We start from the raw sequence: 27,286 nt of genomic DNA, 5'->3' as shown, positions 1-27,286 counted from the left end.
AATCTAGAAAGCACAGGGGAAGAGTAAGCTTTTATGTACGTACCAGCAGAATGATAAGAAGAATAAGAGGTTGGTGATGGTGATGGTAGGGTTTCCTTGCAGAGATCACTGAGCTGAGACTCTATGCTGCTCAAGAAACTTGTGGCCTCATCAAAAGGCTTTGAGAGCTCCTCCTTGTATTTGTGTAGAACCTCACAGTATGATTTCTTCAAAACAAGAATGAGCAATATGTATGTATACAGATGCGTGTATGTACGGAAAAGAGAAAAAGTAGCAAGAAAGGAACATCTTAGGTTGACTGTCGGAAAATTACATTATAAATCATTACCATAAAGTCATCAAGTTCAGGATCTATTCCAATGTGAGTGCAGGTAGGCATGGGGTGGGTTTCTTTGCTGATTTCTTCAAGAAGTGAAGCCATTTCTGGTGGTGCTCCCACCTGCAAACAAACAAAAAAGTGTTTTAAGGTTACACACACTAGAACACACACATGTGGGCATTGTCTATCAAGAAAAAAAGAATAGTGATATCAAGAACTAGTGTGTGCTGTGTGTGTGTGTGATTGAACTGTGTTTCTGCATAGTGTTATCATCATGTGAACAGTGAAATGAAACAGGGTTGTTTTACACCTTTCTGCACTCAATGTAGGCAGAAAGTAAGGTGGGATAAAGAGGGTGACTAGCAATCTGGGCTTTGATTATATCTGACATCTCCAACGCTGTAGCTTCTTCATGAGTTTCAGCAGCTCGTGGCGCTGTTAAGACCAGATTGTGGTGATCGCTGAGGCCAGCAATAATACCGCTACTGCTGCTGCCATCTCCAAGAAAATTACTGTCAACAGGGCATGAGATAGAGGAATACTGAAACCTGTATAGCTCATCCATCACTACTAACTCCTAACAGTTCTTGCAGAGGGTATATGAACAGGCCCCCCCACCCCCACCCCCTATATCAATTTGCAATTCAGAGAGCAATTGTCATTCTCGATGAAACACACAGCCATGTGTGTTTGTGTGTGTCTGTATGTGGATAAACCGAAATCCCATGTGGGAGAGGCCAGCAAAATCATGATACGAAACAGTGATTCTTAGGTACTCATTGTTCACTTGGAAACGGTGATCATCAACACAAAGGATTAATGCTGGAAACTTGGATGATTTTTAGACCCTATAACAAAAGAAAAAGAACAGTAGGGCAAAAGATTTCAAGAACTCTTACAGAGAGAGAGAGAGAGAGAGAGAGAGTTAACACCTTAGACTTTCCAAGCTGAGAAAAAAGTTAAAAAGAGACCAGACCCATAACTTTCTGTTATAAACACGGAGAAGGAAAGACTGTAGACAGTAACAAAAACACACACACAACACAGAGTGGTAGAGAGTTAAGGAAATTAAAGGGTGGGTTTTTGGGAAAGACTAGAAGAGATAAAAAGAGATATATTGTGCGGACAGGGGGCTGAGAATTAGGCGCACGAACGTTCTCTCCACTCTGCCAACAGTAACAAACTAGAGCACTTTTACTAGGATTAGAAGAGAGGGGTGTGTGTGTGTGTGTGTAATCATTAAAACCTCCGTATCACAAAGAGATGGAGACGTTCGTTCGTATATATGTGCACACAGATAAATAGATACAGAGAGAGAAAAGGATAGATGTAGAGAGAGAGTGACATGACATTCGGCCACTTTTCGCGAGGTGATTGGTTAAAGACGCTGCAGGGAAAATATTGCCGTACTTTTTGACTGTACGTACTGCTTTTCTTACACTGCTCACTACTACTGTTGTCTCGTCACAGGCAGAGTGAAACAACACCACTCCCATAAGCCATGGAAGTCCAACCACAATACTCCCACGCCACTTCTGTTTTATTTTCAGATCAGACTTTGATACAGCGAAAAGTAAACAATGGTTCCTATGGTTAAATGACCTCCAATTAAGATTTGAATATTCCTTCCATTTCTTAAAAATGGTAACACTTAGATATGAATAAAACATCTTCAATCTGATTTTTTTAAGGTAATATATAACTCAGTTATTTCGCACAATAAGATCAAGATTATGAATCCGCTTATGCTGATTATAAGATTAAATTGTATTTTTAGTCATGTATGTAGTTAGAGTGGCACTTTATGGACATCCAAATACGAACGTGACAATTGAATGACATTATGTATTTAATTTTACACAATTTGAGGACTCAGCCTACTTGAGTCACCAAATTTGGTCGGAATGAGCATGTTTGACATTTCCTAGGGTTATTAAAGGCTAATTATGCAAAATAAAAGATTTTCCCTACTGATTAGGATCATGATGTGGAAATAGAATTACAATTTTAGTCCTATATGTTTGAAGGTGGCAACCCTAGACCAAGCAATAGAATTCCGACAAAGTAATTGAGGATATTTAGGAATTGGGATTTTATGCAATTATATAGGAAAACTGCACATCAATTTCAAGTCGGTCCCCAAATCAAGAACCCTATAAATCCTTTTCTCCACCAAAGGTTTTCAGCCTAAAATTACTCAAAATTTTCTAACAGAATTGATTATATATTAAAGCAGAAGAAAGCTACTTCGTAGGAGTCCCGAAATTCATTGATCTTCCACTCCTAAGTACGGTAAGATTTCATTTCTTAGTACTTGTCTATGTTGTCGGTATTGAGGGAATGTACAAATTGTTTTGTCGGTGTGTATTTCTTGGGTCCATTTAAAAAATCATTTTTATTAAAACGATGATAAAAACTGATTTTGGAATTTGTAATTCTATTACCTAAACCATTTCTTCTTCAACTTTTGGCTTCGATTATGCAATATTTAGGAAGTAGCGGAAAAACACTGTTAAGTTTTCTCCAAATTGGCTAGAGAGTGTTGCGACTAAGCTGCCACATGCAATTTTTTTTGTTAAATCGAATAAAATTCCTAATTCTCGATTCCCAAAAATCCTATTTGCTCTAGTATAATTCAAATTAATTTTGATCAGAATGATTTAAATTGCCAAAACTAAATAAATTTTAGAACTAAAATTGCTAAGACTTTAGTTACAGGACCATAGTCACCTGACTCACCACCCTTTAAAACATACATAACTAAAATTATAATTTTTTTCCATATTATCATCCTAGTTGGTAGTTTTTTTCTTTTTTTTTCCTTAGTCGACTGCAAAACCAATTTTGAAACCCTAAAAAATGTCAAATCAACTCATTCCGACCAAATTTGGAAACTTCAGTGGCCAGAGATCTCATATTGCTTAAAAATTAAGTATATAATATCATCAAATTGCATCTCTCATATTTAGGTGTTCTCAAAGTGCCATCCCTTTACTCCCTAACATTGACGTCAACCATTACATCCCGATTCAAGAATTTTAACTTGATTCTTTTTCGGAGCATGTGCTAAATGGGTTGTCTGTCGGGTTTTTCCGACCCTTAGGATCGACTAACCCATGAGCGAGTGTTGTTCACAAGGAACCTTTCCCCCTCTTCGCCTTCAAAGTTCTTATTTGAATATTTGCTACTACTACCAAGTTCTGCATCAACGACGGCTCAGTCCAGGCTCGCGCCCAAGGTTTTGGAGCCATCGCTGCGCCCTCCTACTCATCAGGGCCTGGCTCTTAACCTGATGGCTGGGTATAGGTCTCGCTTCAGTGCCATTCACTTTTAGGGCTAGTTGATTCGGCAGGTAAGCTGTTATATACTCCTTAGCGGATTTCGACTTCCATGACCACCGCTCTGCTGTCTTAATCGACCAACACTTTTTGTGGGATCTAGGTTAGCATGCAGTTGGGCACCGTAATTGGTTTCGTGTTCATCCCGCGTCGCCAGTTCTACTAACAAAAAACGACCCACTTGGAGCTCTCGATTTCCTACCGCGACTCAATAAAACAGTTGCACTGTCCTACCTATTTAAAGTTTGAGAATAGATCGAGGGCTTGTGCGCCCTTGATGCCTCTACGCACTTGACCTCCAGCTATCTTGAGGAAAACTTTGGAGGAAACCAACTATTAGACGGTTTGATTAGTCTTTCGCCCCTACACCCAAGTTAGACGAATGATTTGCACGTCAGTGACGCTGCGGGCCTCCATCAGTGTTTTCTCTGGATTTGTCCCGTTCAGGCATAGTCCACCAGCTTTTGGGTCCCGACAAGTATGCTCACTCAAACCCTTCTCAAAAGATTAAAATCGGTTGGCGTTGCACCCCTCGAGGGATTGCGCTAGTCAGCTTTCTTGTGACTTACAAATTTACTCGCTTGTTGACTCGCACACATATCAGACTCCTTGGTTCGTAATTCTTTTTAACCTTATGACGTCATTTTAGGGTTTGAGGAACCCAAAAACAAAAAATTACTTTTGTTCAACTGAAAAATTACTATTGCAGATGGGCCTCGCCACAAAGGTTCCAACCCCAAACAGTGGTGCATATACACCAGTACAATTACATTTCACTACAAGAAAATAACTCAAATAGCTACGAAAAAAATTTGAAAGTTAGTGTCGAGCTAATTAGTAAGTAAATTTTTTTGCTAAGCTACACTATTTAATATATATTACAAAAAATTCATTGCAAAATTTATTAGCAAGTAAGCTTTCGTTACTAAATTAGCAATTAAATTCTTATATTAAATAATGTGATTTAACAATAAGAATTTTACTTGCTAATTATCTCGATGCTAATTCTTTTTCGTTGTCATCAAGCTATTTTTTTGTAGTATTTTCCCATGTGAATAATTGGAATTCTTTTTTTTTTTTAAATTTGAGAGTGTTAAATTAAAAAAAATATTATTATAGCAATCGACTTCGACACTTATAGTTAACAAAACTTATGAGAAGGGTAATTAATTAATATGGAAACTGTTTAAAATGAGAACGACCATAGATTAAGCTCATATATATTTCTATGAATGTCTTAAACAACACGGCCGAAGGATAAATATGTGATGTTAGCCATTTTGACACATCGTTTTTATCTACATATAATAAATAATATTTTATATTTTAAAATATATTATAAATAATATATATATATATATATATATAGATCATCACATCATATGTCTAAAAAAGGGGGGAAAGAGAGAAAGAAAGTAACAAAGAAAAACAAAAAATCAACTTAGGAGTAATATTAATATAATAATAAAATCAATATTATGGTGTTTATGACAGAAAAACATCTCTTTTTTTTATATAAATAGATGATCCCATTGAATTGACAATAAAAGTACTGAAACTTATGGTGTCCATTCATGTACTGTGCGTAATTGTTCCATATATAGCATTCCTTTTCTGGAAAAAGCTAATGTACTCATAATTAATTGTTGTAGGTCCACACTTTTGCAATGTGATATATCATATGATGGGTTTTAATTTGGGCTAAAATGCATTTTATCCTATGCGATTTGTTGAAAAAGTTAAAATTTTTCATATTTTTTAAATAGGTTAAAAATCTTTTTATATTTTGTAAAATTCAACAAAAAACACCTCTTTCGTTAGTATTTAATAAAGGTGCATTACACGCGCTCCTTGCACCTTCGGGAATGATTTCTAACTACTTTTAACCTAAGACGTACGCCTTGAACTTGAAATTCAAAATAAAACTTTTTAGGTTAAAGTTATCTCTCATCTTATCCGTTCTTAAGTTTTCAAATCTTTGCGAGATGTATGGTTCTAAAAACCAACCACTTATTTCCACATGTTAGAGATGTAGTGGATAGACTTATAGTCATATCATGTTTACCCCAGTAAGTCCTTAACAAAATTAATAATGTTGTCTTTAAGTGTAGTGTGATAAGAGAGTTGAGGAGGGTTTGTGAAAATTAATATTCATATTGTAATAATTTAATATATATTTGATCTCTTCACTCAAATAGGAAAAAAGAAAAGGCAGCAAGTGATAAAACCAATTTATATAGTTTTGGAAATTGAAGAAAAAGCTATAACTAAATTGCATGATTCAAGGAAAACACCTCATAAACTTTAGGACTTCTTGAAAAGGAAAATAGTATTGATCTGCTGTACCTAAGTCAGGTACCATGACAACTAACTTGTATCACCTAGGAATTTTGTCTTAAGTTGAGATTGCAATGGAAGGTAGTCAAATTTGAGCAAGTTAGAGAATCATATCCAAGTCAATTTTTATAGCCATAGAGGCAATTGAGAGGAGAAGACCCAGTTATTTATTTTTTTATACTAATAAAAAAATAAATAACTCGGAGAAGACCTCTATTTTCATGTATTGCTTTGTCACCCCCTACTTACCTCAATAAAAGTAATTTAGTGTTACTTATAAAGGGTAATATTTCGGTATGTTATTCTAATTATTCAATTATTCTACCCATGTCAAGTCTGATTGAACTCAATCAATCAAACAACAAGTGTAATACAATTGTCATGTGGTTGGTCACTTGTTCTAAACTGTACACGAATCCCATGACAAGTATGTTACAGTTGGATTGTTGATTCAAGTTTGGCCAAACCCGATTCGACCTGGAATTCTCGAGAAGTGATCACAAAACATATTAGGAAAGTAGCTTAGACTAAAATGTGAATTAATGATATTTGTGAATAAAAAAAGGTAACTAGAAAAATCAGAAATGAGATCAACGAATTTAGCAAGGGATAAGAATTTTAAATTTTTGTAATTTCAAAATTAACGTTAGAAACAAAACATTTCCTTTCTATAATTAAAAATGAAGTTTAATATTGTAAAACTTCGTAGCTCGACTTGATAAAAGTTCCTCCAAAATTTTTACCAACAAGTATTTTCATTAGCAAAATCAACAAGAAGAACAACGTCGAGCTAATTATTAAAAAATATTTTTATTATTAAATTCATAAATTAACAACAAATTTTACTATTTTATGAGAGATTTGTGATGTTGGTGATATTATTTGTTGGCGTGAGTGTAAAAATTGATATATATTATTATTTTAAAACTATATATAAGAACCAATTATTACTTGCTATTTGTCCATACCCTAAAGTAAACACTATAGTGGCAAAGGAGCAAACAATCTCCGCATTTTACGGATCAAAGACTCCTTACTTGTAAGGATGCACAAATTCGGAAATTTTGACGATCACCACAATTTTATGTCTCAACTGATGCCTAACTTTCATCAAAACCCACTTGTTTCAACAGCTTTTCTCCTTCCTTTTTCTGTCCTCCTATCAATACAACAAATGCAACATTTAACTCTAATTAATTATTATAGTTAATAATAAATTATCGCATTAAATAATTATTAATTATGGTTTTTATTACTGTGATTTGTCATGGCCAATAACCATGGAAAAAAGTAATATTCATAATGGATAAACTGAATTTTTACATCAATTATAATTAATAATAATTATTTACCACGATTTTTAATCTATAGTCATAAAAGTCTAGACAATAGTAGTTTTTTTTCTAGTGATTTTTTTTACTTTAAAATTAATATGTTTTTTTTATATATATATTTCACTTTATCTACTTGTATTTAATAACAAGAAAATATTTTATATACCTAACGTATATTTATGAAATAATATACATGATACCACAATAAGTTGTCTTTTAGATGATATACCAAATGTTAACAATAATATCTGAAAAGTGTTGTCTTTTGAACCTAACAATAACTTTAATCGGCTATTAATTTGTCATTAGTAATTATTTATCACGAAATTAGTTTTGTTTATGACAACTAAGTTTTAAAGAGATCTTATTATGATCCCTAACTGTTAAGTTTTAACGAAATCCAATCGAATTAGATAGAATATTACATTAATGGGAGATAAAATTGAAAAAATTCATTAATTTACTAAAAGATATCAAATACTTGGATAAAAAGAAACATCAATTAGTTATAATAATGAAGAATAAATATGTTGATTGAGATTCATGCAAATTCTTTTTGTTATGTATTTTACATTTTAATACATAGACTTAAAATATATGACTTTCTTTTTGAATAATTGGTAGTTGTTTTATTAATATTTATATTGTTTTAGTTATAACATGATATTTTTTAATAATCCAGAAATTATGAGTTTTTTTTTATCCCTCATTTGCGGAATATTCCTTTCACTTTAATTAAGTTCAGTTAAATAGTAAGATTTATTTAAAAGATGAGGGACTATTATAGTACATTTAAGTGAAAATAGGAAACTAATGAAGAGACATGCTACATGAATTTATGTTGCTCCATCAAAAATAAGAACAATTAGACGGAAGCACACTTAAATTTCTTAATTATGGTACGAGTACCAAAATTACTAGTATTTACGTGAAAATTAATCTTAATCTCTTATAATAATTTTCATAAACCCTTGTAAAATTCCCCAGAAATAGGTTTCAATCCAGAGCGTTCATCTCACCAACTTTGAGTCGCAAAAATCCAAGAAATGAACTGCTGTGCTACACTTATGTCGTCAAGATTTGCTACTTTCAAGACCAAATCTCCATTAGCCTTCTTCAGTTAAAAAACAATGAGCAATAGAACTACTTCCCTTTTCAAACAATTACATTTAAGTTTCTCAAGTAATAAACTTAATAACATTATATTTTCTTGTTGAACATTAAACTATTTGATAGTCCTGCAAAAGATCGGAAGCAACTCATCTGTGTATTTCAATTCAACAAGTCCCTCGCTCCAGAATGAATTCCTGTTGATCTACCAGATATGCAGCTTTTTCCTCCAAGCATATGCCTTCTCCAGAAATAGAAGTAGAACAGTGCTTGTGTAGACCAAAATGGCTTCTCCAGCAATGATGCGACCAAAAGCAAAAGCTCGTCACTGTTTTATGCCGTATCTCAAACGCAAATTACCAAGGATATCAGTGTAATCTGTCATCCCCTTGCTGAAAACTTCATTCCATATCTTGGAAAGATCTGTTCAAATGTAAATCAAGACTCTCAAATGCATTGCTAGTACACTGTAAAAATTTAACTTGCAATCTATCAAGTACTTGTGCATTATCCACTATTCAATTTCTGCAACTAGTACAATGAAATAGCCATGAAACCTATGCTTAGATTACAGATGACAATGAGACATGAGAGGTCTCTCTCATCTTGTAGCATGTGAATCAAGTCAGCAACCTTGAAAATGTAGTATCCATTGGAGAGTGGCCAAACCAGTCAATTTATGGTCAGGAGGTAAAGGGTAAGTTTTGAGAAATTGCTATGGTAACCAAGAACTCACAAGCTCTTCAAGTCCATTACATATTTTTCTAGGCAGCTATCACATGGTGGGTCTAAATTTCACTAAAAACTTAAATCAGTAGAATTACTAAAAGACGGTCCCAGCAATTAATTATTTTCTGGAAAAAAAATACCAATTAAATAAGGATTAAAAAACTAAGATCATATGTTGCTTCACAAGTTTAATATTAGTCTCCCTGCAGGTATGCACATACATATATGCATCTCATAGTTACTTTGTTTAAGAGAAAGATCATGATCGAGCAAATTTGCATCAGTTAAAGCATGGATGAGACAATTTACGATGTTACAGTTTGCTGTATAGACATACCAGCCTTATCCAAGGGCGAAAGACACATGATGATCATGTCAAATCTAGGGATTTTGGCCAAATTCTGTAAGTATTCAACACCTAATGCCATGTCCTCCCTGCCAAAGAAACAAATCATATGTATCTTGTCATTCAATCAAGGGAAGGTTCCACCACATTTCATTGAAAAAATAGAAACTCACGTAAAAAAGGTCGCGATGCACCTAATGACGTCAACGAGTATTGAGGCTGACAATGCATTTTTAAATATCCCAGGTAATGCAGTTGGTGAAGTCACCTAATTAATAGAAAAGACAGATTCAGTTAAGGACTAATAAAGTTTATGGTAAGTCAGCAGTTCTATTTTTATTACAACTGAATTTGGTTCCGAGTAAGCTAATAAACATACATTGTATTCTGCAATTAAATCAATACAACTGTCAATTTGTGAAGTAACCAACGTTTCACTCAAAAGTAAGGAAGGAACGTAATCCATAGTAGTATGTGGATTATTACAACTGAACAAGATGATAATTAAAATATGCAGATCAAATGACCTTCAATAAGCGAGCCTGCAAGTCACGGTCACCAGAAAATCCTCGCCAAGAAACCTCAAATTGATAAGCTGAATTTGGTGGAACAATGTTTTTTGCCGCTTCAGCCTTTGCAAGACTAGCTGCTTTTGCAGCAAGCTCTTGCACCGACGCCCTCAACTCCTGCTTGGTATCTTTGGTTTTCTTCTGCCGAGTTTGAGAATGGATGAAATTACCAAGAATTTGAGGTGGAACATGAAGTTTAGCACAGAGCAAATTTTAGAGCTTACACAAAATGACAGAAATTTACCTAAAACAATCTAACTTGTGTTTAAGATGAATAGTTACTAATAAGATAATGTTTTGCTTATCAACCACGGACCTCAGTAGAACTCCGAATACCCTAGTATGTTTCTGCTGAAAAATAATATTAGAACTGCTTGCGCACAATTATTTTTATGTTTATTTTTCTTAAAAAAAATTATTATGATTATGTTGTAATACAAGTCAGCCTTCGACATTTTCACTTCAATATCAAGTTTCCAGAGGTTTTACAAAATCAGGCCTTCTTCAAGTATTAGTTTAAGATGAAGGACTTACCCATAAAACTGCACGGAACCCTGAATGGAGTTTTACGTTCTGAATATATTCACTGGTTTTTGCACATTTACATTCATTTTCAAGAATCAACTTCGGAACAAAGTCAATACAGTAGCCCGTAGGACTTACTAAGAGTTCCACTAAGCAGAATGTATATGGTAGCTAATTGCAACTGAAAAAAGATGTTTCATCATATTACCTGGAACTTGGCTATCCAAGGGAAATCATGGTGACAAGAAATCCCAGCAAACCCCCTTGCCTTTTTATTAGCAAGTTAGTCCAAGTTAATTGTCTGAAGTACCTGTGAGCGACAGGCCACTGAAAAATTTTGCAAAGTTTTCAGATTGTCCTTTTACAACTTATACATCCTTTTGGAACCGCTACCCCAACCCTTCCACTGTCACCATATTCTTCCACTCACATCCACACTTTCTGTCATCCTTGTTATAAAAGAGAAACTATAAAATGAAATTTGTATTGAAGCTACTCTTAGAGTTATTATAAAGAAAAAAACTCTATCTTCTCGTTGCTACATTTAGAGAATCCTCTTTGATTATTATGCTTTAGATTTATCCCAATTCAGAAACTACAATAATGCATGATATATTAATAAATTAAGTTGCAATCCTTAGAATAAAAACATCTAAACTCAAGCAAAACAGATACAGTAAAAGTTTGTAATCAAAGCAAGATCCCATCATCAAACCTTTGCAGTCCCTGAGCCAGTATCAGGTTTGAATCCAGTACTTCTGATATTGTTTGTTTCCACTTCCATGGATGTTTCTGCAGCAACATCTCTAATATTATTACCCTGCCAAACAATTTCCAGAGGTTGAACAGAATAAAAATCATAAGTCCCCAGCATCCAGAAAAGCTATGCAATAGAAGACCAGAATATTCGAACCAGATAGACCCATGTTAAGTTCAATCCTCAAGAAGACTACAGGAACCTAACAACATCACTATCTCGGATTACTATGTTTCATTCAAAATATCACTCTCCATAAGATATTACAGAGATATCAAAAGGAAATGACTATAATTATAGTTCAGGCTTCAGACCTCAGGATGCTCTTCCAAAATCTCAGCCACTCTCCCCTCAGGAGAACTTGTTGAGACAGCTTGGAGCTTCTGCACATTTTTGTTCTTGTCCACCTCCGGTTTCCCTGGTTGTGCTCCCCTCACAGAACCTGCCAATCCTCCAGATGCCTTCTTCAGAATCTCCTAAAGTTGAAGAGGCAACAAAAAGTAAATAGTCAATAACTGGGGAATAGAACAGCATCAAGAGAAATTGTTCAGAAGTGGCTTGCATGAACTAAAGTAATTTACCAACGGACCAAACCCCCATATTTAAAGAACTTGGTTAAAATCAGTTAAGGTATTCGTTCTGTTGTCTGATGCAGTAGAAAAAGAGCTTTGAGAAGTGAAGGATTCATGAAAAATAAACCAAGTAATATATGCCTTTCGATTTGAGAGCACTCATGGTTGAAAAGAACAAGTTCCAGCTTGAGCGAGTCGGAGTCCATAAATTTTTTCAGAGCTAATCCATATGCTGGTATCATCAACGGATTAAGTATCAATGAACTTAAAGCTGGCATGTAACTATGTCCTATGTCTTATGTAAAAGAATAAGCTAATTCACCCAAAGATATCTGTATTTCATCCTAGCCTCGAAAGCATGCTCAGATCACATAGCCAACATTTCACTATGTCTTATGTAAAAGAATTAGGCTAAAAGAAGTTAAGGCTGGCAAAAGTAAAATGAGTACCTTCTGAAGCAAAGATTTTAGCTCCGCATACTGCTTCTTGATCTCTTGGTTCTGTGGCTCCAATCTCAAAGCAAATTCAGCATCTGCATTTGACTACAAAAAGTTCAGTCAACATATTGGGGGAATTAGACTGAAAAGTTCTTCCAATTTCAACAAATGAAGATTTTACCATCAATAGATTCTTTGAGTTTCCCAAGTTCTTTTCTTGCGGTTGATCGGCGAGAATATGCTTTTATGTACCGGTCGTCTAAATTCAAGGCTTCCGTACAATCATTTTCAGCCTCCTGGAATCTGTCACCAGATAGAAATATAATGCAAATAAGGGGTGGAACTACCATTTCTTTTATAGAGCTAACAAATTTCAATCAACATATACTAAAACTACCTTTTAAGTTTGATATATGCCATTGCCCTGTTTGCATAAGCTACTGCAGTGGGTGATAAGGCAATGCTTCGTGAATAGCAGTCTATTGCATCAACGAATTTCTTCTGCTTAAAAAACTCATTACCCTATAAAGCAAAATAGAAAAGAAGGTTCAAATAAACAAGAACTCACAAAAGTAATGCTACTTTTAACCATGAGAATGAACTTCACTGAAGGCCAAGGCTTACCAACTCTTTCTCAGAATTCGCATCAACAAAGCTCTCTTGAGATTGGATTCCACCTGATAATCGACTTAGTGCCTCATATTCTGTTAAATAATCATATTGTCTGACCGCACTTGTATTGTCAGAAGAGGGACTTTTCTCCATTGTCTGTTTTCCATTAACTCTAGCACTAGCAGTACTTCTACTTGCCTGACCCAAAAGATCCTTTCCACAAAACAAGAGAGAGAGCATAAACAATGTTTACAAAGCATATATAAGCTTCAAGTACGGAGAATGACAATGTGACATTAGGATACAATTTTTTAACTGTATATTCAAGAACCACGAATACAGGTTTGTGTAAATAATTTCAGACTAGTTGATTAGTAACAGAGCTAAATGAAAGAACTGGTGTGAGATTGATCTTGAATCCAAACATTTTCTAGGAATGCCTGTGGACTCGCCACAAACAAGTGAAGTATGAGAAAGGAGCTTCCAGTAGAATTCAACCAGAATAAAGTTTATAATAATCCTGTACAATATCTATGTGACCTTCACTTTAATCTCATCGATCTTGAACTGTAATAGCCTTTTCCACATCATAGCAGTAAGATGTAAGAAAGACCACAGAGACATATTTTCAAACAACTAATTTCCACTGATTAAAGAGGCCACCAACCAATAAAATCATGGGTAAATGATAAGTTTCCCTAGCCAACTAAATCTTTCACAATGTAGCACATCCGGAGCTCTGACCTTCAATGATAATTATCTAGTTCTAGATTAGAGTTCAATCTAAAAGAAAGTAGAGGATAAATAGAAATGTACCTAATCTTCTTATGAAAAGCTATGAGTATTAATTGACATGAAATGGAAGATACAACTCTATATACAAATGACTTTCCAAGCAGATGATCTAAGAAGGATATTTACAACAGTTCCACTACCAATGCAGAATCTTGATTGGGGAAGGAAATGTTGGGTCGAACCCACTTACCAGTTTGCCCTCGCTGACACCATCTGATCTTAGTTTCTTATCTTTGTCCTTGAATGATAATTCCCAATCCTGTAAGTTGTTCAAAAGCCCCTCAAAGTCCTGCCCAGTCAAACAATCCTGTTAAGAATAAAGAACAAGAACAATAAAACAAAGAGTAAACTACTTCCTAGCCACTTAAAATATCATTCAACAAGTCAATATATGAACTGATAAAACATCTTAACGCTGAAGCAAGGGGCTTATTGGTTGGAGCACACTCGATGCATGTGCATATTCTACATTTTTTATTATCTTTGTTTAATTAAACTAGCGGAAAGAAGATAAAATAAATAGCTTATGAAAACTATTACAATATTTTAACTTTAAATGTGCATGAGTAAAAACATAATTGATAAAACACAGTTATTGAAGAGATGGTTACTTTGTGGTAAAATTAACGATATAGAGAATAGTTTATTAAACACACATTTTTGACCCAAAGTTAGTTATTTTTATGGTCCTTCTACTTACAAAATAGTGTAGATATGCTTCAGCATTATTTATGCATTCTCTACATTCACCTTTTATACCCTTTCTTCATCAGTACAACAATTTCTAAATTAAAAATCCTTCCAATCAATTTGCTTTCCACAAAGCTTAACACAACAAAATAATCTACTAATTTAAGCATGCATATTACAATTTAAAAAAAAAAAAAGAAAGAAAAACATTTACAGCTCCTACATCTGAAAACCAGGAAACAGAATGCTCACATGTTAAATAAAGAAGAACTAAAAGAACACACTAACTCAGAAGTATAAAGATTTTTACGGGGAAAAGTATAACATGAATCTTTTCTTTGTGAAATTTTTTTTCTCCCCAACTTAAATTTGTAAAAAAATTCTCGTCTTGTCAACGAGCAAACTCTCACCCTACAAAATCAAGGGAAGAAAATTCTAATTCAAGTTCAAATGATAAGCACTGACGCAATAACACAACAAAGAAAGAACAACGACGACCTAGCGAAAATTCGCACCTGAGCTTGATCGCGAGAGTGCTTGGAGGGGACTCTAGCCATTGTCTCCGGTTCGCAGTTCGCAAGCTATAGTTACGGAAACTAGGGAGAGATTTTGCAGTGGTTTTGGTGGCGTTCTCTTTCCTTCACTCTCTAGACTTCTCCTCAAGTTCTACTTTGACTCGGATCTCTGTGGACGGGTATGGGGCGGGCTACATAATTGCTTGCAGGAATCCATGGACATAAATAGGGGTGAGTGTGTCGGGTAGGATAGTTCAGGTCCCAACCCGATTCAATTGGGTTCGAGTTTCTTGTCGAATTTTTTTAAAATCCGAATATATATTTTTGGATCGAGTATTTGAACATATACATTACTTGTAAATTCAAAATGTAGCAATAGAAGTGAGAATAGGGCCAAAAGATACACAATGAAACGCAATTTTTAAGAAAGGAAATAAGACATGACATATTTGCCTACACACATAGATTTGGGCGCATTTAGTGCAGTAGACACAAACTATAGAAAATGTGGACGAATTTTTTCAAAAAGATGTGACGATTGAAGTGCTGCGACGATAAGGTCATGAGTTTGAATTTTACCAATATATAAAATATTATTTTATTTTAATAGTAGGTATTATTCTCATTTAATACAAGTTGTTGATCATATATAGGCATAATTCGACTCTCCTCTCGTAAGATTTAGTGTAAATTACACATAGGCTCCAACGTGATTTGAAAAATTACATCAAACACCCCTACGATTTACTTCCATTTATAAATAAATCCATTCATTAGTCAAAAATTCACTAAATTTGTTGATATTAACAAAAAATTAAATGAAAATTGATATTTACTATTAATTGACTTATTATTAACTTATTGCAGGTCAAATATTTTTTTAAATTACTCTTGTAACAATGAAGATATATCTCTTATATGCATTAATACTTGAAGATGTGTGAGGGTAATCTGATCATAAAAAAAAATATTTGACATGGCATAAATCAGTGATAGTTAATTAAGGATAAATATATAATTTTTTAAATTTTTTATTAATATAATAAAATTCGGTGAATTTCGACCAATATAGGGACTTATTTGCTAGACAAAATATGTTAGATGTAATTTTATAAACCACATGAGGTTTACGTGTAATTACACCAAATTTCACAAGAGAAAAGTGTCATTATCCCTTATATAGTTATTTGATATCGATAATTATTATATATAGATATTTGATATTGATAATTGCAATCGATTTACTCAAAAAAATAATAGTCAATCACCTTCACTTGAAAAAAGAAAATTAGATTATGAATGTTTTCATCTTTAGACTATTAATTAAGAGTAATAATAAATTATTAAATATTTCTTTTTCTCCATAAAAGAAAAGACATCTAATTATATTGGGCAACTAATTAGTATATAGACTAATCAAATTAATATAACATCCAACTAAAAATGATGAAAAACATATGTCATCATCACAACTTCTAAGCTTTTTTCACATATAAAACACCATCTTCCCTATATACAATTAATTACTAGTAGTAGTTACGGAACAGGAAGAAGAACTAGGTGGCTATGGCGGCGGCTCCGCCGCGTAGGCGGAGGACGAGGTGGAGGGTGCTTTCTTTCTGTATGTTGTAGTCGGACAAAGTGCGTTCGTCTTCCAGCTGCTTGCCGGCGAATATCAGTCGTTGTTGGTCCGGAGGAACCCCTTCTTTTTCTTGAATTTTGGACTTCACATTTTCTACAGTGTCCGTACTCTCCACATCCAGAGTTATGGTTTTTCCGGTCAAGGTCTTAACGAAGATCTGCATCTGGAATTTTCTTGGTCCGGAAATACATAATTGCATTAATAATTTAAATAGATTAAAATAACAAATTATTATATATTAATATGTATGTATTTAGAAGAAATTGTGTATGCGACAACACATTAAACTTATTTAAAAGATCTTATAAGATGTCAAAATATATTTAAAAATAAAATTTTGAATCTAAATCATTTTTCTCAAGTAAGAAAAAAATATTTTGAGAAAAAAAGAATCTGCTATTTGTTTTGGTATTTGGAAAATTAGATGGGAATGTACAAGACAAAAAGGTGTTTGAAATGTAATAGTAATTTGGAAAGCATACCTTGAGAAATGAGAAGTTGATTGCTGGAGCTGAACAAGCGTTGAGAGAATGTAGAGGTTTGGATGAGATACAAATGCATGGCTAAAGGTCTATTTATAGTGGATCTTTTGGGTTCAAGATATAAACATCCATATTTCCAAGAATTCTTTTACTTTGCGAAAATTGCATGAGTAATTAATTATTCAGAATATTGAATTACTATTTGAAGTTTAAATTAATTCAGATTCTGTGAATATCGAAAAATAGTTCGCATGTAGAAAAAAGATGAAGAGCGTGACATTCTTGAAAAAAAGAATGCATGCAACACGCTGGATTCGATCATACTCATGTAGAAAAAAGATGAAGAGCGTGACATTCTTGAAAAAAAGAATGCATGCAACACGCTCGATTCATTCAAGTATGATCGATGAATGTAAATAGGAGAAATCATAGTTTAATTACGCCCATGATTCGTATTTCAGAATTCATTAGAACTTAATTCCATGATTTTGTAATAAATCATTGTCCATTAATATAGTAGAGATTATATCGCCAATGCTAAAACTCAAAACCATTTCCTCGTCACTTAATAAAATGAATTTTGAAGAGAAATAATATTACAACCGCTAAGAGGAATATAGATTTCCTTTAAGCTGTTACAATTTGGACATTGTACACATATAACTTAGAATTATGCCGTTTGAGGCCAACCTGACAAGGCAATTCAAGCTACAGAAGATCTTTGTACATAGTCGACACGATTCAGAACATCACAACATGAACAAACCTCGTTATGAGGTTTCTATAGGCATATAAGTATGACAATACACACGGTGTATTTGGATTGTAACTATGGCATCTATGGATACACATGGTCATGGAAATTGGATGCTGAGTGAGCAATTTACCAAGCGGGCAGAAGTTGGGCCTTCGCATTTATTGCCTTGTAACACTGGAGGCTGCAAAGAGGGAGCTTCGACTTTGAATCTCTGTACTTGTATGTATTTGTACATGAAGGACCGGCACATTTCTCTCGTGGAGGTGGATAACTAGTAATCCAAGATAAAGTCAGAGTAAAGAAAAAGGGACAAACACAATATTTTGATTGCCATTTTGATAAGAATGCATAAATTTTGCAACAAAGGAGACAGGAGGTTTATATTCACTTAATAGGGTGCTTTATCTGGGTTTTTATTGTTCCGTTTTGATTATGTTGCTTGAACCTATTTGGACTCGTTACCTGCACAGCTTTGGTTCAAATATACTTGGGAGTCCAATCTCGTCTGGAAATGTTACAACTGTCCCTGAAGGTCCCATGACCCATCGCACAACGTTGGATGCAACTGTAGCAGCATTTGCAGTCCTCTCCTGCATCATAATGCATGGCTAATGTAAACGATCAAAAACTTCAGATATGAAAATGCTGTCAATAAATAAGATTTCACCTGTGCTAACTCCTCCTGGCGTTTTTTAATCTTCTCTTCTCTCCTTTTCCTGCTGGAATCTTGACCCAATATTTTTCTAATTGCCTCGGCCTGTACATTCCATGAATATTAATGAGGAACTCTATTGTCATTTAATCATCTACAATGACAATAATCTACCCGGATAAACTAAAGGCAAAGTTTAGATACACAGTGCTATAAAATAATACGTCCCAGCATGATATATTCAGCATAAGAAAAAGACAAACCTCAGACTCACGAGCAGCTTTCTCGTTTTGTATCCTACGCCTCTGAGCAGCCTCAGCTCTTTTCAATTGCTGCTCCACTTCAGATAGTTGCTCTTTTGGCTCTGCCAATAAAAACGAAAATTTTTATGCGGGCAATTAACTAAAAGATAATAGAAAATAAATGCCATACAAAGCAGTGCAACAATGGGCAATGCTCACTTCTTGGTGGGGCAGGTGGTAATCCATCTGGAAATTGGATTAAACTAGCACCTAAACCTGGTGAGATGTCTCTACCGGTCAGAATAGCCCTCCGGCGGGTAGTGATTAAACTTTCCTTCTTGGAGTATTCGGATACATCAATTGGCTCTTTTTTCTGTTTCTTGTTCTTCTGTTCGATCTCACCATCAGATACCGATTCTTCCTCTTCCATATAGTCAGTATCTTCAGATGCTCTCACTGATCTGGATTTCTTATTTTCCTTGCCTGATCTTGAAGAATCATAGTCTCCAATGCCCAAAGCATGCCCATCAATATTTCTATCCATTACCCTGGAGATCTTGCGCAATTTCTTGCCTCTGGTGTCATCTTCATATTCAGTATTATCATAGGACGCAATTCTGGAAGTTTTGAGCTTTTGAAGGTATCGAATCTCATCATCATCTTCATCATCTTCTACGTCATATACTTCATCAGATGAATATTTTTTAATTATCGACTTGCTTTTAGAAGACCGCCCAAGCTTCAGAGCTGGCTTGACAGATTCCTCTGGTGCATCCACTCTCAAAGTATCCACCTTACGAAAGCTGAAACCAATTTTGGAAAAATCTTTCCATGGGACACCGCGAAGGCCACCTTTTTCACCCATAAAATAATGGGGATCAAAATTTTCCTGCTCATAACAAACGTGACAATTAAAATAATCAAACTACCCGGCTACTTTGGTCAATTACACGGGGCATTTCTAAAGCTGAGAGGATAGCAACTTTAAGTTGATATGAGGAAAAGAAAAGCTGTAAGTTTGTATTGCAAATAAAGTACAGATTTACTAGCGAAAGAAAGGCTAAGCAGAATTCAAAGCCTGTAGCAGTTAATGCCCAAGGAATAGGAACTTTTATACTCACATTGCACACAGAACCTATGAGTGTTTTAATCTGATAACACTTGGCAGCCAGTATCACATAGCGGGATACTTGGAATGCATGCATGTTGGATGCAGTTTATTTAGAAAAATGGCCTTTCATATCAAATTGTGTTCGAGCTAACAAATGCATAAATGTTTCAGTAACTTCTATACCACTGAGCTTCAGAGCCATCAGCACTTGAAAGTCAATACTCAATCAAGGGAGAAAATACCTGATGGCCCAGTTTATGGGGAGGATAAATGGTATCTGAAGGAGTAGATTTAGTGGCAGAAGTTCCAGCTACAGAAGAACCATCAGAACTGGATCTCGTGTGAATTGTATGTGTTACACCTCCAACCTTGAGTTTAACCTTATTGAATTTGCTTCCAGTTCCAATTCCATCAGATGTCATCCCCGGTTGCCCAGATGGGACGCTGCCAATTAACATTTCGCTCATTTTATTGTCACTCATTGTCAAAATCTTGCAGCTAGCTGCTGCGGTGTTATCTTCAATAGACCTGTTAAGGCTATTGGATTCCTCAAATACTCTGTCCATATCATAGCTGTTATGCACTGTTTCAGCATCAGCAAGGTTAGTGTATGATGCCCTAGAAATGCATTGATTGGATGTCAGTCCCTTTGTCCAATTCATAGCTTCATGAACAACATTGCCTTCACTTGGTGCATCGCTAACATGGTCTGATGGTGTTGATGACAGTGAAATAGAATCACGATACTCTTGAGGAGACTGAGATTCATTTGGAGGACGACGGTTCAAATTACTCCGCCTCTTCCTCATAGGTTTCGACATAGTACTAAGCCCAGGACCACTATAGTTATCCATGTAGATGGAAACGAAATCACCAAAAGCTTGTGCCGCTTCAGTTCCCTGAAAATATTCCAATTTTTTACAAACCAATATCAACTTCTTCCTCTAATCAATCAAATCCTAACAAATGAAACACAAGTCAGATTCTTTAACGAGTATATCAGAATGAAGGTAAAACTCTCCCGTAGAATATGTATATTCCCACAAATGAACCACATTACTTGCTTATGCCAAAAGTCCAACTGTGATCACATGAACAAAATCAAACGAAGTACTAAGTCACCCTCATAAGATAATTGACTGCCAGAAATCATTCTAAATATAACAGCAGAAAAGAAAAGGGACACCAATCAAATTGTGGCAAGGAGAAAATAAGCAAGAGGAAGAAGCATAAACCTATCAACTGGTTAAGTGAGACAGAAAGTTGAGACAAGCCTGACATGACCATACAAAAGGAGGCTGTATATACACCCAAGGAAAGGTGAAACAGGACGAAACCAGGCCAAAAGGGCACAGGGATACCAGTCACACAGGCTGAACCATTACGATATGAAGTGCCCAAGATATCCATACACAGGTGAGCTATGAAACCCAAACCTGAAGTAAATTCACACACATATGAACTGAACTCGACTGACGTATTCACACACAAGAATCACATACATATTCAATGTCATAATTCAAGTTTCTGACACCCGGATACCAAATCCATATGTAGCTCAAAATATATGATAGCTTCAACTTCTAACTTAGATTTCAATCTCAAACTACTTTCTCTTCCTGCTATCAACACAAGTCCAGTACTTCAACTGCACCCACACACAGCACACACAAACACACTGAACATATGCACAGGCAACACGCAATTCACCCACCAACTAGGTCTCTTTCAGTTTCAACTCAATGCTACAGGTTATCTCTTTATGCGCAAAGCATGGGGATTGCAAAGCCCCTAATCAAAAAAACCAAAGAAATCAGAACATTAGTCTAATACACAAGATATTAGCATATATTTAGCAATTCAACTTCTGGGTGTCAGCAAAAATACAAGAAACAACAGAAATCATAAAGTACCAACCGAAGTAGAAGAATTTACCTGTTGGGCGTCCAGATAACTCCTCAAAACAACTCCGACCGCAGGCACTAAGAAGAAAACCCAAGGAGACGAGAGAATCGATTGCAGATGGAGAAGGGTACAAGTGAGGAAAGCGCGGACGCCTGGTCGTCCACCAGACGAATTTATACACTAACCCAGTGTAAGCATACACAAAAGCACATTTGCACAGACATGTAAATATACATACATATATTGTATATTGGGCAGGGCCAACCCAAAGTGTCAAGCTGACCCAATAGCAGGCACACCAATGAAACATGCCCAAATCTATGGTCCTACCTGATCTATAACCCAAGTAAAATTGGGCCTCAATGGTGGCTCAACAGGCCATGTAAACATAATATAATCGCAGAAGAATTTGACACTTGAATGGTTTAGATAAAGTTCCTATATTTGCCCTTAAGCAGATGAGCCGCAGTAATATATCTCCTCTCAGTTTTTAGGGACAAAAATGTAAATTTGGCTCTTATCCTATCAGGTGGGCCAACTAGGACTACTCACCAGTCACCACAAGACTTGCGGCTTTGCGATAATTTATCAACCATCAGTCCACATTGGGCACCAGTTTTGGAGTGAAGCCAAATACTGGGCCTGGGCCGGATAACATGTAATATCCAATTCAATGAACTAATATAAATGTATCCCTACTTTACCACAAGAATGAAGAACCTTTTATTTATCAAACATATAATCCAACAGCTGTAACATATTTCTATGATTTACATTTTCATACCAATATTTTACTATTCGTTCTTTTCTTATCACTTCTCATGCGTGGACATATATTTATTTAGAGTTGGTTTAGTTCGAGTGAGAGGAAAAGAAAAGTAAATAATAGTTTTTGTTTGGTATGATTTGAAGGGAGTAACTCTTAAATACTTTTCCTTGTTTGGTACGAGAACTACAAATTGAGAAGAAAATACTAATTTTTGTAATTTTATTACATAATCATTCTCTTCATTTTATATCAGAAGATAAATAAATAATATTATATTAATATAATTTTAATTTAAAAACCTTATCAATAAAAAAAATTATCAAATAAGAATAAGAATATCTTTTATTAATAAAAATATTCATCAATGAATACCGTTCATTTATTTATATATATGCGTAATAGAGTAAATAAAAAGAAAAACTGTAGTTTTTTATCCTTTTGGACTTATACTTCCACTTTTCCACCTAATTTCAGACGGAAACGAAAATGGACCCTGAAAAGATTTTATATACATCGAATTTTACTTCACCTCCATCTCTTCCCCCTAACTAAACACCCAATTATTTCATATACATTCTTTCTTACTTCCACTCCTCTTATTTTTAGTATATCCATTTTTTTCTTGCCCATTGAATTCTTTTATAAAAGAGTAAAGTTATATTAACCCAAAGTGAAAAACATGTCCCAAATTTCATCTCTGACTAAAACTCAGAAATGATGAGACATATGATAAGACATTAATTTCAGGAGTGCAAGTAATAATATAAAATAATTAATGTTGTCAATCAAATGTAAGATTAATAGGGGAAAGAAATGTGGAACTATACGTAATCGAAGCCCATCGATGGGTTATCCCACAAGACAAGCTAAGAAGCAACGAACAACGACACTTTGTACATACATATAAATACATTTCGTTAAGAAAGCTGAAAACGAAATTGATCAAGACTTGGATTACATGTCCAATTATTTACATTAAATAATAATTAATCTTATTTATTCACCAAACAAGTGTGAATCCCATGATTCCACATGCTATATATAATATATTAATGAATAATTAAATTATTTTCCAGCATATATATAGCAAGGTCGGCTATGATTTCTATAGTTTGACATTATTTTATTTATTTATTTAAATTCGATTAATTATATTATTCACTGCATTCGAATTTAAAAACTAATTCAATATATCGATAATTTCAAATCAACGAATACGTTCAATTTAAGAAAGTAAATAAATAACAAAACTACATATTCATACTCACGACCAGACTTAAATTTATGATTTTTTATTATGAAGCCTGAATCATACACCACCCGGGCGATAGCTTCATTGATTATATTTGAATTGACATCATTTATAAGAGTGTGAAAGCATAAGAATTTAAAGAATCTTAATCATTCTAACATTAAAAGAAATGTTAATTATGATTTTGACCAACTTTTTTTTTTATTATTTTCTCTATATCTATTTATGGCTGTGTGAAAATGGATGCAAAGAGAACAAATGGGACTAGATTCTTCTTGCATGCTTCATGCCACTTGTTGATACTTAGGTACTTGTTAAAATTCTCTATTAAATAATTAATTCCACCAAAAATTAAATATTAATTAAATTATCTATATATAGTGGTATATTGTGTAACTTGTAAAGCAAGGGATAATTCTATTTTAAATAGGGACCATAATCTTAATCGACTAATTAATTAATTAGACTTGCCTATAATCTAAGGCTGCAGTATTTCCAACATCACAGATGAATACAATTTAAAAACTTTGGCATACTATCCATATTCCATCAACATCGAGCAAAAAATGTAAAAAATTTAAATTTTTATCCCAGTTAAATGAAACCGACACATTTTTTAATTATATATAAAATATTCAACATTTTATTACTAAAGTTAGTGTTTTGGCCCCACTCGCTCAAATATTAACTAACAATATATATATGGTCGTTATTGAAGTTATAATTATTATTATCCGTTGTGTTTTCTTTTTTCTTTTTTAATTATCATAATCAGTCACAATAAAAAGTCATATTTCTTGTAACGATATCGTGTATTCTGACTGTCTAGCTAGGAACCTCGACGCTATGTTTGGTACATTGTCTTATTATTATTATTTCTTTTTTTAGTTTTCCATGTTGTTTTCTTAATATTTCCTTCTCCTCGTGAAAACTTTCCGACCAAATAAAGGTAAACAAATTTTAAAAGAAAATGATGAGACCAGATTATTACATGATGATGGGTCGTGACTGGTGGAGCATACATTAAGACAAACGATCTTTTGATGTCTCAGCTGCATAACTATTCTTCGATAGTTGTTTTATTTTATAAATTTAAAGAATTACGCAGCCTTAAGTTTGAAAAGACATAGTTGATGTCTATCATCTTGCAATGCATGCCTTCACTGTCAATTATGACTACATAAAACATATTATTTTCAGAAGAGATAAAACCGTTATTTCCTCGTCATAAAAGGGAAGGAAAAGGCCAAAACGCTGAATCGTACAAGAAATGTTGCACTTAAATCAGTTAACAATATACTAATAATAATATTAAAAGTTGACATATTATATATCATGCTCTATTTATTTAAGTAAGCCCATGAAAATATCAAACAAATGACTTGTATTTCATCTATCCATTCAAAATATAGGCTCTGTTTGATTCTATCTTTTAGGTGTTTCCATGTTCTTTTTATTATTTTTGAAAAATAAATAACGAAAGTATTTTTGGAAATGTTTAGTATATTTGATTTTATATTTTAGATTTGATGGATAGGTAAAATAAGAACAATCATTTACAAGATAAAAATACTCCCTATAGGATGATCAGACTTTCCAAACGGAACTTATCCATGTACTTCTTCTCAGGTTGGATCGAACACAATTCAACCCACCCAACGACTTGCCGACACTGCAATTATTGATTTCTTGACATTTGAAAGGTACTGAGAATTTGAACAAATATAGGAATTTGGATCTAAATATTTCAAACCACCTGGGGTCAAGGTATATATATCTTTTCTTTAGAAAATATACGTTCTGTTTTATCTCGATCTTGTATCTAAACTAACGTAAGTATCGAAAAGTCTTAATAAGTCTAACATTTTCTCGTTTTCTCAAATTCTAGTACTTGTCTAGGATTTAACTACTCTTGAAGGTCTCAGACTCTCAGCAATCTTGACCTAAATCAATATTATATATAGTGCAAAATAAACAAAAATAAGTTGTAATATATCAGATCGTGTAATTTTGCTAAGATATAAACAAATATTTACGAGGATTTTGACTATTTTAAAAAGAGGAAGAGAATAAAAACAGACGAAACCATACATACTTAATGAAATTCGTCAATCCATAGGTGAAAAAGAATATTGTTCTAAGACGAGGAAGAACGCAATTAATTTGTCCTGTCGAGAACCCAACAAATCTATTGCTGTGGATATTTATCAAACAATGTGTTCTTGTCGATATATGGATAATATTGCAAGTCTCTGTTGCTGTCCTAAACATCTAATTAAATATATGTAGGGGTGAACCTTAGTGGTTTTTGATCTCATAACCCTATATATATATATACATACATATATATATATATTTCTTGAATGTATATATGTTTGCAAATTTGGAGAGTGAGTTCGATCCCACCTTCCAAAAAAAAATAATAATAATAATAATCACAGTTGTGGTCCTATTAATTAATGAATTTTACCCTGGAGAGTTGAAAATCATTAGTGCCCTCTAACTTCAAACTCTCATTTAACTTCATTAGCATTTGAATTTTGCATTGATCAAGAATTTCAAAAATGTAAAATTAAAAATAAAATTTCCAAGCATGGAGTAAAATATAATACGATTCAATTCTTTAAGTTATATGATAATTCAAGAATTGTTCAGTCTGAATGTAATTATTTTAGTTCAGATATATACTTTGTATGTGAAAAAAAAAATATCATTATAAATACATGAATGACGTAAATTTTATATATAAGTATTATATATGTAGGAAGCGAGATATAATATAAACTTAAAATTTAAAAAAAAAAAACCTTGAATTAAGTTTCACTTTTCAAATATAATTGAATACAATTCTTTCCACCCAAATTAGCAAGGAAAATTCTCTTAATTAAAAGTAGAAATTCAATAGCCTATCCAACGACGATAGCAAAATCAATTCATCAACCATAGACAACAGCAAACCCCACATGACCAGTGCAACTATTCCACCCCCACCCCCACCCCCACCATGATATATAGGGCCCCACAATTGCCATTAAATACCCTCTCTTGGAGCCCAAGATCACCATCAGATCTCCACCATCACATAGGCAGAGAAATCAAGAGAGAGTGTGCTGTGCTCTCACCACTCTCTTACACACTTTTCCCACCAGAACAAACCTAATAACCTCATAGTGTCGACATGGTTTGCCTGAGAGACCCCCTTGTCCAAAAAGTGTGCGAGCTGTACGAGAAGATCTCGAAGCTGGACAGCCTCAGTCCATCCCCCGATGTCGACACCCTCTTCTCACAGCTCGTCCGCACGTGCATTCCCCCCCACCCTATCGACGTCACCAAACTTTGCGCCCAAATCCAGGACATCCGCACCAAACTCATCAAACTCTGCGGCCAAGCCGAAGGCCTCCTCGAGAAACACTACTCCACCATTCTAGGATCATTCGACACCCCTCTTGACCACCTCAGCCTCATTCCCTACTACTCTACCTCCATCAA

General features: G+C 34.2%; 4 protein-coding genes across 7 annotated transcripts in view; 1 reads left to right on the top strand and 3 right to left on the bottom strand.

The window, feature by feature from the left end:
* The window catches only part of LOC105168958 (homeobox protein knotted-1-like 1), a 4,053-nt gene extending 2,479 nt beyond the window's left edge, over positions 1-1,574 (bottom strand). The window contains exons 1-3 of the mRNA XM_011089191.2: positions 630-1,574; positions 329-439; positions 44-206 (exon numbers count right to left, since the gene is read on the bottom strand). Coding sequence (XP_011087493.1) covers positions 44-206; positions 329-439; positions 630-884 — 529 coding nt within the window. The 5' untranslated portion in view covers positions 885-1,574. The remainder of the gene's footprint in view (positions 1-43; positions 207-328; positions 440-629) is intronic.
* LOC105168957 (RNA polymerase II-associated protein 3) lies at positions 8,413-15,191 on the bottom strand. 2 transcript variants are annotated; one of them, XM_011089189.2, is made up of 12 exons: positions 14,986-15,191; positions 13,971-14,087; positions 12,998-13,198; positions 12,771-12,895; positions 12,555-12,676; positions 12,386-12,468; positions 11,679-11,840; positions 11,323-11,427; positions 10,041-10,223; positions 9,687-9,781; positions 9,505-9,602; positions 8,413-8,861 (listed from the first exon to the last, which is right to left on the bottom strand). In XM_011089189.2, the coding sequence occupies exons 1-12, from the start codon at positions 15,025-15,027 to the stop codon at positions 8,764-8,766; spliced, it is 1,431 nt and encodes a 476-aa protein (XP_011087491.1). In that variant the 5' UTR covers positions 15,028-15,191; the 3' UTR covers positions 8,413-8,763. The 2 variants fall into 2 exon arrangements, with proteins under 2 accessions (XP_011087491.1, XP_011087492.1); XM_011089190.2 differs by having other exon boundaries at positions 13,971-14,069; positions 14,986-15,190.
* LOC105168956 lies at positions 17,684-21,974 on the bottom strand. Of its 3 annotated transcripts, XM_011089188.2 has the most exons (8): positions 21,807-21,974; positions 21,586-21,662; positions 20,114-20,770; positions 18,980-19,649; positions 18,782-18,882; positions 18,534-18,623; positions 18,329-18,456; positions 17,684-18,137 (listed from the first exon to the last, which is right to left on the bottom strand). In XM_011089188.2, exons 3-8 carry the CDS (start codon positions 20,723-20,725, stop codon positions 17,993-17,995), a joined length of 1,746 nt encoding a protein of 581 aa, XP_011087490.1. In that variant the 5' UTR covers positions 20,726-20,770; positions 21,586-21,662; positions 21,807-21,974; the 3' UTR covers positions 17,684-17,992. The 3 variants fall into 3 exon arrangements, with proteins under 3 accessions (XP_011087490.1, XP_020551871.1, XP_011087489.1); XM_020696212.1 differs by lacking the exon at positions 21,586-21,662 and having other exon boundaries at positions 20,114-20,830; XM_011089187.2 differs by lacking the exon at positions 21,586-21,662.
* The window catches only part of LOC105168955 (nicotianamine synthase), a 1,289-nt gene continuing 857 nt past the window's right edge, over positions 26,855-27,286 (top strand). The window contains exon 1 of the mRNA XM_011089186.2: positions 26,855-27,286. This exon is cut by the window's right edge and continues 857 nt beyond it. Coding sequence (XP_011087488.1) covers positions 26,976-27,286 — 311 coding nt within the window. The 5' untranslated portion in view covers positions 26,855-26,975.

This window comes from Sesamum indicum, linkage group LG8, assembly GCF_000512975.1.
Source record: "Sesamum indicum cultivar Zhongzhi No. 13 linkage group LG8, S_indicum_v1.0, whole genome shotgun sequence".
In the NCBI taxonomy this organism is placed as follows: domain Eukaryota; kingdom Viridiplantae; phylum Streptophyta; class Magnoliopsida; order Lamiales; family Pedaliaceae; genus Sesamum; species Sesamum indicum.
Note: the sequence above shows the minus strand (reverse complement) of the source record. Positions and strands in the feature narration are given on the sequence as shown.

Bases quoted from the DNA above. Each gene is read 5' to 3' on its own strand.
- LOC105168957 (XM_011089189.2), bottom strand. From the start codon at position 15,027: ATGGCTAGAGTCCCCTCCAAGCACTCTCGCGATCAAGCTCAG. The intron at 14,088-14,985 runs GTGCGAATTTTC...TATTCTTAACAG, and splicing joins ACTCTCGCGATCAAGCTCAG to GATTGTTTGACTGGGCAGGA. The intron at 9,603-9,686 runs GTGAGTTTCTAT...TTTCTTTGGCAG, and splicing joins TGCATCGCGACCTTTTTTAC to GGAGGACATGGCATTAGGTG.
- LOC105168956 (XM_011089188.2), bottom strand. From the start codon at position 20,725: ATGGATAACTATAGTGGTCCTGGGCTTAGTACTATGTCGAAACCTATG. The intron at 19,650-20,113 runs GTATTTTCTCCC...TGTTATGAGCAG, and splicing joins CCCATAAACTGGGCCATCAG to GAAAATTTTGATCCCCATTA. The intron at 18,883-18,979 runs GTGAGCATTGCC...TTTTATTGGCAG, and splicing joins ACCACCTGCCCCACCAAGAA to AGCCAAAAGAGCAACTATCT.